Source organism: Taeniopygia guttata, chromosome 11 (assembly GCF_048771995.1).
Source record: "Taeniopygia guttata chromosome 11, bTaeGut7.mat, whole genome shotgun sequence".
Classification (NCBI taxonomy): Eukaryota; Metazoa; Chordata; class Aves; order Passeriformes; family Estrildidae; genus Taeniopygia; species Taeniopygia guttata.
Window position 1 is genome coordinate 5,159,920 of NC_133036.1, and position 16,173 is coordinate 5,176,092.

General features: G+C 43.7%; 1 protein-coding gene across 6 annotated transcripts in view; it reads left to right on the forward strand.

The window, feature by feature from the left end:
- Nucleotides 1–16,173, forward strand: part of PLEKHG4 (pleckstrin homology and RhoGEF domain containing G4) — an 85,143-nt gene that overhangs the window by 23,359 nt on the left and 45,611 nt on the right. For all 6 annotated transcript variants that reach the window (XM_030282232.4, XM_072934591.1, XM_030282230.4 and 3 more), the window contains exons 4-8: nucleotides 3,460–3,675; nucleotides 7,415–7,538; nucleotides 8,641–8,734; nucleotides 14,083–14,169; nucleotides 15,943–16,059. In XM_030282232.4, coding sequence (XP_030138092.4) covers nucleotides 3,460–3,675; nucleotides 7,415–7,538; nucleotides 8,641–8,734; nucleotides 14,083–14,169; nucleotides 15,943–16,059 — 638 coding nt within the window. The remainder of the gene's footprint in view (nucleotides 1–3,459; nucleotides 3,676–7,414; nucleotides 7,539–8,640; nucleotides 8,735–14,082; nucleotides 14,170–15,942; nucleotides 16,060–16,173) is intronic.

Genomic DNA, 16,173 nt, shown 5'->3' on the forward strand with positions numbered 1-16,173 from the left:
AGCAGTGATGGATCCCTCTGGGGTACACACGGAATTTGTTTTTAATGAAAGACAATACAAATGATTCTGGGGATTTGGCTGAAATCAGTGACATTTGTGGCTTAAGTCTGCTGATGTTAAACTTGGGCATTGCAGTTTAAGAAAAATGCAAACTTTATTATCTCAGTGTTTGTAAAGCAAAAGAAAAAACCTAAATTGCTAGGAAAACCACCCAAACTATCCAAGTAAACTTTTTATGGTAAAGGGCAACTCAAGTATCTGTTAATGCTGGCAGTATTTCTTAAACACTACAGCTGGCACTATAAAAAGCTTAATCCATTAAATTACATTTGATTGCTTTGACATCCAAACAAGCCATCTCCTTATCTAGCCCCATTAAACCCTCAGAGATGTACTTACAAGATGATTCTGAGATAAAATTACAAAGCAAAGCAAATGCCCTACAAATGTACTTTACTTTTCCAGCAAGGCAGTTCTGTAGGTTAAATTCTCTGTGTCTTGTTGAGGCTGCTATGATTGGAAACTGTGGGTATCTTGCCTAAACTATAAATAACAGCAAAGCCTAAGCTTTACTGGGTCAATTCAGATCTGAAATTCACACTTCAGCAGCAGTGGGCAGAGGCACAATTTGCTCTGTGTGAGGTGGAGGAGCTTGCTTGTAACAGCAGATATTCTTGATTGTGTCAAAATACATGTTCAGAACTGGGGCATCTGAGTTTGCTGTGTCTGCAGGTTTTTCCTTGTCCCTTAACTCTCTCCCTTTACTTCCATTCTCAGTGAGCTTATTTAGTGCACAAAGAGAGTCTAACTTAGAAAGAATCAGATATAAATAGAAAAAAGTCTGAAGTCAAACGTGAACTGTTTTGAATTGGTGGCTTAAAATTTACACTTGTTCCATTCACAGATAATGTGACTGCTCTTTTTTTACTAATGACTAACATCTAAATGAAAGTGGATTTTGAAACTTTGCAGCTCTGGAAAGAGTTCCTCTATTTTGTGGGTGGAAAATACCTTGATATTCAAGAAACAGGTTGAAAAACCACACTGGGGCATATTCAGCAGCACCTGCTAGGGTGTTCCAGTCCCGGTTACTACCTGTTGTTAGCATAGGTGATGCTGGTGCTGGGGCAGTTTGCAGGGAAAATGCTAATGTCTCTTTGAAATGCACACAAGCAAATCCTCCTCTACCACTTCCTTAACCTCGGGGAAAGGTGGAACCTGCAAACACGGCAAATTCAGATGTCCCTGTTCTCATTTTGCTTTTAGATGTAATCCTCCGCATTCTACAATTTCCTCTTTAGTGAGTGCCTCCGCCCCACATTGCAAATAACAAACAGTGTGCTTGGTGTGCTTGGGCCTGTTTGGGAGAGCTGGCTTCTGCAGATCTGAGCTGGCCTTCAGAAGCTTGGGGAAGAGTTTTGTTTGGGCAAGATGTGCATAGTGTGGAGGCTGCACAGTTTTAGTGAAGTTTCCCCAGGGCTGAAAAGCCCCAGTACCGTGACTGTGTGTGGTGGGCTGAGCAAAATGTTTCTTTTCTATCTTTTGGGAGCTGCTGCCTCATTCCTAAGAGGTATCCAAGGCAGGACTGTCACATACGTTTATGTATTTCTCTTGCCCTGGTGTGTAACCTATGTGAAACACAAATATGTTCCATTTTTGTCCTCTTTAAATGTCACATTTGGTCCTCTTTACAGGCTTTTCTCATTTAATGCAGACCCCTTTACTACAAACTGTAGTTCTTATTGCCAGGTCTTACAGCTCATTGAAAACGTGATTCTGTGCTCTCCTAGAAAGTCTGCCAGCTCTTAATGTGAAACCTTTGGGCACAACTTCCATGACCCTGTGATGTTCAAAATGTCAGTGCCCCTCTAAACACTGCTCAGGAAGATGTAGCAGTGTTGTCTGAAGTGGATGACCTCTTGCACCACTGGGAAGTGGAGGCTGAGGAAGCCCTAGGAACAGAGTTGGGCTGTGGTACAGCCCAGAGCTGGGCAGAGCCCTGAAGCCATCACAGCAGCTTGTGTGACCGAACGCAGCAGATGCCAGGCTGGATCCCAGGGATGCTCCTCATCCAATGGTGTTACCAAAGAGGAATGAGCAGCTATTCTATCATGCCCTTGATGGTGCAGAGCCTGGGAGCTCCTCCTAGCTTCCCCCACTGCTGCATGATTTGTTGCAATGAGCCATGCTGCTCAGGGCACTTCTCTCACCCATTTTAGCAATTTTGAAAGTAGTTCAGGCTAAGCCTCAACCTGTAAATCTCCTTCACTGCTAAAACTTGTATTGAAAGCCACTTCAAGGACTGCTTTGTTCCTGGTCCTGCTCTTTAATGAATTATTGGAATCTGTTAGTAAATACACTGAGTCAAGTGTCAGCATTGTTGATGCAGCAGGAAGGTAGGATGGTTGAAATAAATTTTAAATAGCAGTTAAATGTCTGACTTCAGAGCAAGCAAATAAATATTCTGCTCTTATTTTCCTGAAGAAAGGTTGATATTTTTGTTGGTAGATACTGAAGTATCAGGTTTTGTAGTGAAGTATAGTCTTTTATTTAGTATAGCTTTCTGTAAACACAGGGATAGCCTAGTTTTGTACTTAGGATGCTAAAGATCTATTACTGAAGATGTATTGTTGGCTTCTAATTCTTGTGATGTTGGGAAATGGGGAATAATAGTTCTTGCACAGTGGGTGGATACTTTTTTCTTCTTTCTAGATAATTTTACGTGAAAATTAAAACTTGATCGAACTAGCCTTAGTTTCCATGTAGTAGTCAAGATATTTAATTTTAGAATTAACTGATTCTGATAACTTGTACTTTAGAGCTGAGGTGTCAGACAAAGGAAACATTTTCTGTAGTTCTTGAGTAGGAGCTGATTGGTGTAATCATCCTTTCTTCAGTGTTTTTAAATGTGTTTCTGACTTTCATATTAAATGTTAATTTAAAAAGGCTGGGCAAGGAGAACAAGGTCTCTTTGGCTAATTTCCAACTGATTTGTCAGCCTCCAGTTGACTTCATATTTTCAGGAACTAATCTGAAAGTGGTGTTGGGGGAATAATTCTGTCCTGATGGAGTAGCCCTCCCTGTCAGAAGCTGGTTTATCACTTCAGTATGCTCAGGCTGCTGGAGCTCAGCCAGGGACTTGCACTGTGCCAGACTTCCAGGCTGTGAGCAGACATGTACTGCTTGATATGTTACCTTTAAAAGGGACTTTGACTACAGTAATCCCCATCTGAATTGGACTTTTATACTTTGCAAACTTCACAATAAATTGGTTTCTTTTTTTAGAAATACAGTAGTATTAATGTTATAACCAGTTTTAGAACATGCATGCTACTGGCTGAAGGGCTAGAAGAGTTGCAGAGTGCTGGAGCTGGGAGCATATCCCTCCCCAGTCTGGAACTTACCTGGGATTTTTTGGTGGAGCTCTGCTCGAGCTTCTATTTGTTACTTGTCTTACAGGGATGATGCCAGAAGAGACAGAGATGAGAAATGAGGCAACTGGCGCACGTGTGTTGAAACCAGTGAGTAAAAGCAGTGCCCTGGAGGAAACTTCACCTCCTGTTACTCCACCGACATCCCCAACTTCTGGAACTGCCTGGGGTGGTCAGTTTGCACCTACCATAGTGAAGGATGTGAACCCAGAAGTGCTCAGGAGTGGAGTTGCCTACCTGCCTGGTGAGTAGCTGAGCCAGAATGTGTCTTGGAAATGTGGTTTGTAGGAGGGCAAGGGAGATGAGCCTCCTTCTGCAGCACTGGAGACTGGTGCCAATTCAATTTATTTCACCCCAAACCTCTTCAGAAGTTCCACTTCTTGAATCCTCTGAAGTTTCCAAATGGGCAGGACAGGAAGTAGAACTTCCCTCCCATTATGTTAATTTGCTGTCAGGAGTCTCAAAATGTTAACCAAGTGTGTGTGAGTCAGAAATGCCAAATCTGTGGGCTCATACCAGGAATTCAAAAAGAGCAGAGTGAGGGTGCAGCTAATGATGGGCTGGTGGGCCTGACATCAGACCTGGTCAGAAGAATAGGAACTTGATTCACTTGCTAGGTAATTAAAGGATAGGAATGTAGAAGATGCTCTTTGACAGGACTCTTGAAAACCAGTTTTATTCTTGGTAATTAGAAGTTTAGTTGATTAAATGTAGCCACGTAGATATAATAGATTATTAGAAAACATTGGATTTCATGACACATGATGTTGAAAGGAATATCCCAGTGAAGTGGATGAGCAACATGTAGAGTGAACGATAGTGTAGCAAAATAGCAGAGAACAAAACCAGCTATCAAGGGAGAACTTCCCAGAATTATTCTGCCAGAATCAGGTTGTAGGTCAAATGTTATTCAGTGTTTACATCTGATAGAGAAATGAATATCAAATAGCTGCAGATAAAATGTCTGCATGGGACGAATACTGGCAGAGGGGTGAACAAAGCTGAGGCTGTTGGACAGAGCAGCCAGGATTGCTTGGTGTACAGGGCCCACACAAGACATCTTTGTGTTTAACCAAACATGAAGTAAAGCAGAGGAAGTAAGATCTACCTCTCTAGTGAGAAGCAGCTTTTGGCAGCTCTGTAAGGAGCCCCTGTGGGCTTGTCCTTTCAGAGCCAGTGAGAACGTTGTTCAGTGTGGGGCAGGAGGAGCTGCATTTGATCAGCTCAGGGGCCACGTACGAGTTGAAAATTGGGCAGAGAGCCTAACCTCAGAGAAGAGGTGAGGCAGACTGTGCAGTGTGGAGGAGTAGGGAAGGAGAGCAGAAAGGCAGCACAGACATCTCCCAGGTGGTGCTGGGTCTGCAAGACCCATTTTGACCTCAGTTGTGTAAAGGGGAGGAGACAACTAGACAGATTAAGAGACTGATTTTTTACTGCTGTATTCTTGTTGGTGATGCCTCTGAAATTGTTTGGGCTGTATTGTAAAAGGAAATGGTAAATATTAGAGATGTTGCAGAGAAGGGTTACAGCCCTTTCTTTTAACTAAACTGGGTGTCTTAAAACAAGAGACTGGAAGGTTGTTTATCTCATAGGATATTGAGAAAGAGGTGAAATCACCTTTGTGCCAGGAAGGAGGAAGGGAGTTAAAACTTTTCCAGTTTCTGGAAGAAGATGAAATGGAAAACCAAGGGCAGGGAAGAGTAATGCTACATTCAAACATCTAACTTTCATTAGGAGATGAATTATTACAACAAATTCCAAAGGAGGATTTTTAATCTTCTGGTCTGCTGATCAGTTTGGACATTTTTATGCTGTATGTAACAGCCCAAAAAGTTACAGGATTAGAGAGGGTCTTTCAGAGAAGCTCTCAGTCCGTGCTGTTGCAGGAGCCTGACCATGTTACCTAATGCTCCCGTTGTCACAGATTCCTATCATAATGTACCACTGTTAAATGAGATGAAAGCATTTGAATATGTGATGAAGGGATGTCAAATGCCCACAAGAAGCAGGATTTGGTTTCATACTGCTTCTAAGCAAGTTTTTCTCTAAGGAGTGAATTATGTTTCCTGTAAAAGCATTATCAGATTTGAATGACTGCTCTGCCTCTTTGGGGTTACAGTGGGCAATCCTCACACCTGAGGGAATGTACTCACCACTCGGTTAAATGGTTTATGTTAGTCAGTGATAATGATACAGTAATTACATTAGAAAGAATAACTTTTATAATGAATGGTGAATAAGAGCTAAGTAATAAACTAGTAGCTGATGTAGTTAGCTGAAACTTCCAGGATAGTTTCAGTTTTGGATTATGCCACTGTTGAAGACCCTGGTGGCTCTGGTTGCTTTTTTGACCTGGTCAGGCAATTCTCGGACTACTAGGTGGAAGTTCAAGGTTTAATCAAATTCTGGTGGTGCCCAACCTGCTTGATGGACAGATGTTGCTTCAAAATTAAAAAGCTTTTATTAAGCCATTTTCCAGTAATTGAGTGCTTTGATTTTTTATTTTATTTTGTGATGATCCCTTTAGCTTATGAAACAAATTATATTAATGAGGTTTTTCTAATTTTGTTCCATCTCTTTGATTATGCAGCATCCAGGCTACAGTATTTCAGGAGTAATAAAAGTCCTCCTGAATCACACTGATGATGAAAGATTTTTGTTAGCAGGAGAAAGCCTGTGTCACAATTTTGGTCCCTGAGAGGTAGAAAACCCTGCTTCAAAATGGTGTCCATCTGTGTCCATGGCCCTTAATCAAGTCATGTCCCAGTGACAGATTGAGATCACACCGGGACAGCTTTCCATGCTCGTGGCTGTCCATCTGTGTCTGTTTTACCTGACACAGATTTTAAGATTTTACCTTACTCAAATGCTTGTCCCTGGGGTGGGGGAGAGAGAGGTGGTCCAGGACAGTATCTCCTGTGGTAGCAACAGAGTTAAGGAGAGAAAGAAACAGGTTTCTCTAAGTTGGTCTTTTACTTCGGATTTCTGCCCCCCCCCCATCCTTCTTATACTGTTTGTATGACAGGAAATGGCTTTTCATACAAAAGAGGTGTTGTCCCTCCTGTTCTCCAAATCACTTACTTTCCCAGTTGCTTGAGAAGGCTTACTGCACGTACTGATTGATTTTGAGTCTCGGAAGCAGTTCTGGCATTCTGCAGTGCTGTGTCCACCTGCTCTTTACTCTGTTTTGCATCTGGAGAGGAGGCTGGACATAATCCCAAAGCTGGCACTGTTAGGTCCTTCTCCTCCTGTGATAAGCTGTGATTTTGGACTTTTGGAAAATGGGTGGCAGAGAAGCATTGTCCTTCCTGGCTAATTGAAGCAGAGGGATTTCTCCTTCTTGAGTGTATCACAACTCAGCTGGGTTGCCCATACTGTGCTGTATCTATTCCCTGGGCACTGAGCAAGCTCTGCACCTAATGAAAGCCTAGCACTGCCACTGCCCTTTGTCAGAGCTGTGGGCAGGCAGGAGTGTGCTCCTGGACTGTCCTCTCTGCAGCCTCTGAAGAGGAGCTCTGGGCTCCTGCTCTGGGGCTTTGCTTGCAGGAGTGACTGGTTATATTCTGGGCACAGCCTGCAGCTTGTTACAGAGTGCATGTCCTGCATTCTCTCATCTGACAGCAACGTGAAGGTGAGATTCTATATCTTGAATTGATGCGATTTCTGCTTTTCTTAAGATTGTCATTAGGCAACTTCAGCCATGTTTGTGATGAAGGTATGTTTGGGTGGAAGACAGGAGTACAAATTTAACACTAATTCGAGAGAAAGACAAGCTGAGCTCATCTGCTTCACTCTGGGGCAGCATTTGGGTACTGTGGAAGTGGGTTTATAGCCTCCTACCTGCAACATACACTATGTTGAGTTCTGTGGAGGATTGCCAGGAACGTGGTGGGGTCTTTGTGGGAGAATATGAGGCATACAGACCTGGAACCAGGCTCTGTTGAATGACTTATGTGATTTCCAACCCCCCCCTCTTTTTACAGGTACGAGAGACAAATCAGGACGTGCGGTGGCCATAATAACGACAAGGAACAAAGCCTGGTTAAACCCCCACTGCAATACCACTGAGCTTGTACGCCTTCTTCTGTACTTGCACAGCATCCCAAGGTTTGTGACGCTCTTGGGCTGACAGGACAGACAGCTGCTGCCCTGTCTGCTTTGCCTTCCCAGGAAGTGGGAATTGAGGCAGGAATGGAAGGAGGTTGGTCTAGGAACTTGGTCCAGACAGTCCTGAAATTACACAGGTGGGAATCTCTTGTTAGGCTGAACAGGCTTGTGTTCAGCAAGCACTTTGCCTGTTCTCTATATGACGTGTGCACATGGTGTGTTATAATTGGGTATGTACTGAATGTTTTCATGTGTTGCCATGAATCCAAGTCATTCTTGCTATCCTTCATTAGTTCAGAAAATCGGATTTGGGAGCTATCATGGGGCAGTCATGCAGCAGCTCTGTGATAGTGTTGTGACATGATATTTTAGGGCCAGGCCTCCAAGCTGAGAGGGAGGGAGGATCTGCAAGGGTTGAGAGGATGCCTTGATGTGTGGCTGAAAATTGGGTTTGGAGTCTACAGGCTGGAGTTTGCTGGAGTTTCTCTTCCTTTCACTGTGACAGACTTTTCTTCCCCAGCTCATCACTATGTTTCACTTCTAGATGATTAAATAAGAAGAGGTAAAGCAACTCTGATAGTGATTTTTTGAGGCCTTTAAACCATTAATAAGGGGAGCAGGCTTAATCCATGAGAAACTCATGCTTTGTTTCTTATGCTTCTCCCTTCAAATCTGATTCTGGATGAGGTAGGCATTGGGTCTGCTCTTGACTGGCTGCTCTTCTGAAACAGTGAGGCTGAAACCAAGCTTTCCTCTGAACACAATTAGGAAGAATTGGTTTTCCTGTGCGGATTATCTAGCAGACTGTCTCTAGAGCTCATTTCTCTGCTGTTCACCACTCCCCTTATCCAGTGGGCATCAGCACCTTTGCCATCTGTGACACATTGTAGGAATAGGAGAAATGGGAAATTGGGCGGAAGTCATAGACTCATATGGCAAAGGTAAAAACTGAGCAATTATTTGGTGGTTTCTGTGTATATATTTTGTTTAGGAGAAGGTGGACAATTAGTTCTTGTTATTATAAAGCCATAATGTACTGTTTTTTTCACCTTGCCATGACTGCAGGGTGAGAAAGGTGACCTTTTTATCTTTGTCCTTGCAGACCAGAATGTCAGGCTTTGGGTCTGACTGTTCTTGTGGATGCTCGTCACTGCTCGCCCGTTCCTGCTCTCTTCAAGGTGTTCAGCACATTGCAGGTGAGCTTCGAGTGAGGAGCGCTGACTGGCTTGCTGTCATGGTTGGATGTTACATCTCCATCTGCTGCTTATGTCTCCATCTGCCACCTGGCTTTCAGTTGGCTTCGGGAGGTGGAGATACACACCCAGCCCTGCTTTAGGAGGATGACCTGGACTTGCCAGACTGCAGACAAAGCAAAAAACCTAAGCATGTCTGAGTTTGGGGAGAATACCCCTCCCCAGCCCTCCAAATTTGCTTTCATCTCAGTGCTGGGAACAGCCCTTACCCAAGTCTCAACGGTCATTAATTATCTTGCTTGTAAGGGTTGTACCCTGTACTGAGGGGCTGTGTGAAATGTGCAGGGATTTTGGCCTGCCACAGAGAAGGGAGGGAGAGAGGCCTCTGCCTGCTGTCAAGGCAAGGGAAGGACACTGCTTGCTATGCCAGGTGGAAAAGCACGTGCAGCTGTTGATGTGGCTGTCAGTGAATGATTAGAATCGGATGTGCTGTAACTCTATATTGCTTCAGGTCAAAGGCTTTCATATCAGTCACTTGGGAAGCCAGTGGGTTGTGTTGCCCCCCCTCCCAGATAGAAACTGTCTGCTGCTGCTCTTAGAAAGACAGGGAGATGATGGGTTGTAGCGATGACTAATCTTGTTTAAGCAGGTGTTCCTTTTAAATCAGAGCTTAGGTCTCTTAGGACTCAAAATCTGCAAACTGGAACAGGGCAATGTTTTAATGAAGCTGATGTCTGTGGTTTATGTGCTTCAGTGCCACATCTGAGAGTTGAGTCTGACTCAGAGGTCTGTCCTCCTGCTTCCTGGGCTGGGTGGAGCTGTGAGCTCTATCAGCATGCTCATTCTCTGTGGTGAAGGAGTAATCTGTGCCCTGCTCAGTTCTGCAGAGGTAACAAGCAAATACCTTCTCTTTTATGCTGTGCCCACATGGCAGCGGGCTTGCTAAAGCTTTTGAACATTTCACTGTCCATGTATGTTGCATGGCAGTCTTAGTTGTTTGATTTGGAAATCAGTAACATGTTCTGTCTGTCTCAATTCTCATACAAGCATGGTAATTATGCCATTTCAACCTTAAGTTTCCCCTCGGAAACGAGGGGGGGGGGAAGCTTTCTGCTGTGCTGTGATGGCTGTTTGGCTCTGAGCGCCTGGTTATCTGGGTGGTGCTACAGTTACTTAACAGTTTAATGTGCTGCAAGAGAGATTGCTGGACTTAAGTATGTGCTCCAGGTAACAGTGACTGATTACTCTGACTATTTACAGAGGCTGATTGCTCTGCTTATGGTTTTTTGATCTTTACACTGACTCTTCTGAAGACTCTGTAAAGGAGACCTGTTCATCACCTAGTTATGGCACAGGACTAATCCCTGGCCCCACTAAGATCCTCAGCATTTACTCTGTAATCCCATGGTAATGTTCTCTGCTCTGGAGCAAGGATAGAGTAATACAGAAAACTGACTGCAACTACAGTGAGGCAAGCTAAGTGTTGCAGAGTGCAGCAGGATTACCCTGGCCAGTGACTGCACTGAGGTACAGACTGTATGTTACATCTCTAAGGTTACAGTGCAGATCACCTCCTTGGGGTCCTTTCTGAAATCCCTTACACATCTCAGTGTCTCTTGTCTCTAGCAGACTGTCTCTAGAGCTCATTTCTCTGCTGTCCACCACTCCCCTTATACAGGATTTTACTTACATAGTTTCTGTGAAGCCTACTGTGATAATGTGCTGGAATCTGTTAAATGTTGACGTCCAGCACTGCTTATTTGATTCTGAGGGGCTGTTTTCCTCTTAACCCAGCAGTGGGAAGCACTGCTTCACAGTGGGGAAGCACAGATCAGATGCCCTAATGCAGAATCCCTTCCTGCTGTGGTCTGTTAAGCCTAGAGAGACTCCTGGGGAGCAAAAGTTCCTGGGTCAAGCTATGTCAGCCTGAGGAAATCTTTCTTCCATTTCTCCATCTTTCCAGAATGAATGCATGATTGGAATTAAGTGCTAGTAGACAACTTTGGGTGCTTGTATGTTAGTTTTCCCTACGGCACTGGGATTCTGTCAGTTGCTCTGTCCAGAACCACCTGGTGAACTGGTGGGAGCTTGTCCTCTCTGCCTGCAGGGTAGGGCCAGTTGTATTCTGTGAGAATTCTTTTTCTCCATTCTTTTTGGAATATTGGGTGGCTGGGAAATTTTTCTGTCCCAGACAGCAGCTGGAGCAGAGGGAGTGGGGCAGAATAAAAATCTGCAGAGCTATCTCAGGAAGAGGCAGGAGGAACTCTGGCAGCTCTGTGCGGAGGTGAAGGGAAGTGCACAGTGCGTGCATGTTGCAGGAATAGATCAGGCTTGTTCCTGTGGGAAAATGCGTAATGATGCTTTGGAGCAAGGATTTTTGCAGGGATAAATGCTGTAATGTTTGGCTACAGGTTGTCACCAATAACCTCTGTGCTGTGGAGGGTGGCTCTTAAGAGGAATTTTGCTATTCAGAAGTCCTAGACTGATCCCTTGCTCAGTGAGCAGGCAGGGCACAGACAGTGGAATGTGTGCCCTGCCTTCAGTGAGCAAGTATCTGTGGGATTTCCCTCTGCCTGAGTCTTAATAGAGTGAGATTCTTTAGAATTTCCCATATTAGTGTGAAGGCTTAATCCTGTAATCGGCTATGTTTGTGTGTTGGGTTGGGAAGAGTCAGTTTAGTATTTGAAAGCAGAGAAGTTCTGTGCAAACCTTTCTGTTCAAGAGATGTATTTGCATTCTCACTTAGTGCAGAAGTACAGAGTAATTTGGTCTTACAGGAAAGACAGGGAACCCCTGCTACTCCATTAGAGTAGTCACTTTGAGACTGACTGAGGTGTCTGGGGACTCTCCCCTCTGCACAAACATTCCTGGCAGCGTGTGCTTCAGACTGCCAGTATTGTTAAGGCTGGCCATGGGTTTCCATTTGGGGCAGGAAGCCAGAAAACTGGAACTTCAGTCTGAGAAACATTGGAAAAAATATATAATTCTCTTTAAAAGGAATAATAATAAAAGGTTCTGTATTTACCCTGGTGCTTTCTGAACTCCTGTTGATGTCCTTCTATTCTATGCTGTCCAAACTATACCTGTTTTTGGAGGTGAAGAGTTCACTTATATGTATGGAACTCTTGTTTCTTTGCTTCCATAAAGTTGTTTTTGTTAGCAAAGATGGTAAGAGATTGTGCATAAAGCTGCAGGAAAGCTTCCTCAAGTGGCATCCTGCTGTTCCCAGCTCTGCTTGTCTCAACTGTTTCAGTCTTTGGATTGCTCCAAAGTGTTAGATGAGACTTGAATTCTCTTCAGCTGTTTAAATTCAAAACTATGGTGAAAAGTAATTGATTTCTTTGGAAACACGATTTCTTCCTGAGTTAGAAAACCTTGAACTTTTCCCTTGACAGCTTTATTTTTGAATGTTTTTTCAGTTTCTATTTTCAGGAGTAACAAGCAAATGAGTGTTTTGGCTGTTGTGGTAACCTCTTGTTACATCATCACTACCTTTATCCCTCACTCATATTGCACTTCTTGTGACTGTTGGCTTAGAAGAGGGATTGTGTCACTATTGGACACAAAATGATTACACAGAAGCTTGGTGAGTTCAAGAGAGAAAAGGAGAAAATTTTATTTCTGACCTCGCAATATATTGAATTCCATAAGTGACAGTGGATTGGAGGATGAAGTTGCCACCTCTCCAACGACACTGGTCAAACCAACAGTCCATCAATTCTCTCCTACCACAAAGAAGAATGCAAAACAATCATTATTTACATGAACAGTGTGTGAGAACTCCAGTAGAAATATGTAATCATCAGAAGGCATATAAAACTTTAAAAAGAACTTTAAAACTTTCAAAAGAATTATAAAAGAAAACTTAACACTTTTAAAAATCAGGGCAACAGGATTGTGTAAAAAACCATTTGTTTAGTACCACCATCAGTCTTGAAGCTGGTCCAGTCTTCATCCTTCAGTATTTTCTAGCAGATAATTTCAGAGCTGGTGATACAGCTGTAATATCTCCATATCCCTTCTTCAGTATTCACCTAATGCAGCCTAATTATGCAATAAATCATTTTTGGCCTTTTAATCAGTGTTCAAATAACAGTGAAAGTGTGAATAATTAACTTTGGAGAAATTTACAATTTAGAAACCTCTCATGGTTTTGGAAGGTGTTTCAGTCGGGATCTTTTACTGTCTGTTTAAAAGGATTGTGGTTTAGGACTGGATGAGAGAAAGGTGTTTTTCCTCTGTTCTGGGATCTCTGCTGCTACTTTCACTTGCAGAATTTGGGCTCCTTGTGTTGGTCTCATTTCTTAATTGCTGAACTGTGCCCAGTGTCAGGTTAGGTCATTCAGTCTCTGTTGGTTCACTTCTCACTGTACTCTGGCTCTGCTGATCCTGGCAGATATTTAACCCTACTTACTGCTGGAGCTGTTCATTTAAACAAGTTTCCTTTGCTGTTGTGGCCTGCTGTGTGGCAGGTTCCTTCCAGCTTGAGCAACACCAGAAAGGATTTGTTGCTTGACAATTCCTGACATCTTTGCAGAGGTAAAATCCACGTAGGAGACATCAAAATGGGATGGCTCTTGTTCAGTCATGTGGCACAACTTAAATGACTCTTCTCCTTGCTTTCCTGGTCCAGGCATCACATATGTAGGGAGCCCTGTCTCCAGATCTGGATCTTTCTACCATGTTTCCCTCTTCCTACTGTTGCTCTCTCTCTGCCTGTTTCTCACTTCCCTGTAGAATGCTTCTATAATTGGAGAGCTGCTCCTGGATCACTGAATTTGAACTACAGCTGCTAAACATCCTTTGTATTTGGAATTTCTGTCAGTTTAACAGTAGAAACAGGATGCAAGTACTTGACTGTAAATTGGCAAGAAGTAGAGACAAGATGATGCTTTTGGCACTGGGTTGGGGTTGGAGGGGGAAAAGCCACTTCCTCTCAGTTAGGTGAAGTTACTAGGAAAGTTATCAGGAAAAAACTTGGACATGGAACATGGTTTTTAGTTTTTTGGGTTGTTTTTTTTTTTTTAATTTCTGGGTTTGGGTTTGTTTTTTTTTCTTTCCCTGATTCACTTCCTGTGCAGAAGGCAGAGCTTCTTTAGTACAGCCAATACCTGACCTTTTCCATTGCTTCCTTAAATATTGCAGGACTAGTTGGTCTGAAGCAAACTACCTTAAATACATCACCTTGGTACTCTCTAGACTGGCCTTCATTAATTTCTGGTGACGACCTTACAGGCTTTGTAGATGCCTTTGAAGGATAAATTGCAAACTTGTGTATGAACCTGGTGTGGTACATTCTCTTTAGTATCCAAGGTAGATCAGTAATGGATTTGTTCTCTGTTCTGTTGTAGGAGATGGATCCTCACTGTATTCATGGAGTACTGCTTCTGGTTGAAAGAGATCTGACTTTTCGAATGGAGAAGCCACCAGCAGGACAGGTAATGGAACCATTTTTCTGGGGTTTGCTGGGCTACTCTTGATATCTCTTGTATTTAACTCTCCAGACAGCAAATTCCCTGTCATTGAGGTATGTTTATTCTCATATGAAATTTCTGTAGGTGTCCTCTGTGTTTTGTGGCTGTGGTCAATACAGGTGTGGTATTTATTGAGTTGTAGTGTTTCTGTGAGCTGAACAGATGCCTGTCGTGCTCTGTTTATTGCTATGTCCATCAGTGACATTTGCACCACAATTACATCAGTCTGCTGGGGACTCAGAGCACAGAGGGTTTGTTGGGAACATGGATAACTGTATGGAGGAGCCCTGCACAATTAGCTAGAGATGTTTTTCATGTTCTCCCGTTGACAAGGGGGGAAATGCATGGTCAGGAAGAGATCACATTATGCTAAATCCTGAACTCAACCTTTGAAGGTGCCTGTTGCTTTCCTGGATTTTGCATCTCCTCTGTTTCCTCTCCTCATACCTGCTGCTGCCAGTGACTGAGAGACTTCTGCAAGGGGAAGATGAGATGGGCATTTGTGTGAGGTTCCCTTTGTAGCTGAAATCTCTGGAAAGACCCAGAGAAGGGAAAGTTATCACAACATCAGTGAACTCCCCCACTAGAAGTAAAACTGTCTTGGTATTCTATTGTTGTATAAGAAATGTAGGCTCCCAGCCACTCTGTGGTGAGTGAACAGAGGATTAGACTTCATCTTAGTCCTCTTTGTGTTCTCCAAGACTGTTGCAAGCTACAGGAATGGACTGAAATTCTGTGCCTGCTGAAACTCGGTAGGCTTCAGAGTAGGTCAGGAGCTCCCTTTTGGCTCCTGTGGATGAAGAGGTTGTGACAGGTGTCAGGTTTGCTGTGCACGTGGTGTGCCGTCCCAAAAGGCTAAAGTATAACAAATGCTATTAGCCCATTTCCTTATTGCCCCCATGTAGAAGAATTTAGGGGGAGCTGCAGGCATGTGCATGCAGGGAGAGCCACAGAAGACATTAAATGCATTGAACAGACACAAAGAGTGTGGGAGGGAACAGAGAAAATAAACACATGGGCATGCAGGAGGAATTGGAAACATCATCACAATTTTGTAAGGAGGTAGAAACTTCACACTGTGTGTGAGTTAATTGTCTGCACCTGGGTTTGTGTCTGGGCTGGCTTCCATGTACCTGCAGGAGCACTTTTTGCTCTGGTGAGCGTAGAAATGCTCTGAGGTCCTGTAGACTTGGAGAAGGCAAGTTAACCTGTGCCAAGCTCTAAGAAACTCTTGGAGCAAATAGCTGCTGTGATGAGTGGAGAGTTGAGGGCAGTGCAGAGGCTGCTCTGCTAGACTCTTACAGGAAGTGGGATGGCGAAGCTGGGGGCTGGATTTAACCTCCCAGATTCTCCAAACAGATGCAAATCACAGCACAACTGTGGGAACATACGAGGGAGTTGCTCTGCTTACACCAGGAGGTGCTGGCTCTGGAGAAGGCTGGCTGCTGCCAGACTTCCATCACAGATGTTCTGCCTGGTAAAATAGCGTGTTGTGGCCTGCATTCCTTCAGGGCTTGCCCACTGAGCTGTTCAACAAGCTGCTCTAAGATTGAATTGTTGGGGTTTTTTTCCATTCATATTGTAGTGATATTGCAGCTACACACTGCGTGCTGTGCTTCTGCGCAAGATAGATAAAGAAGTAATAGATTCTGCCTTTTGTTAACCTTCCCCTCTTCCTCCAGTACTCACACCCTAATACAAGTGAACTTTTTTGTTTTCCTTTCTGTTCCTGTGCAGTTTGAACTTCTCACCTCCATGAAGTCCCTCCATAAGCACATAGACAGCTCACAGCTGCCTCCAGAACTGGATGGGACCTTCCAGTACTGCCACCAGAGCTGGCTAAGTTTCCGCAGGGTGAGTAGAATGTCTTGTGTGCTTTGGTGCCTGAGAGAAGCAATGGATGGCATGCTAACAGATGGGAACAAGAGTACCTGTCAACAGCTGAACCCGCAAGCATTAAAAGACAAT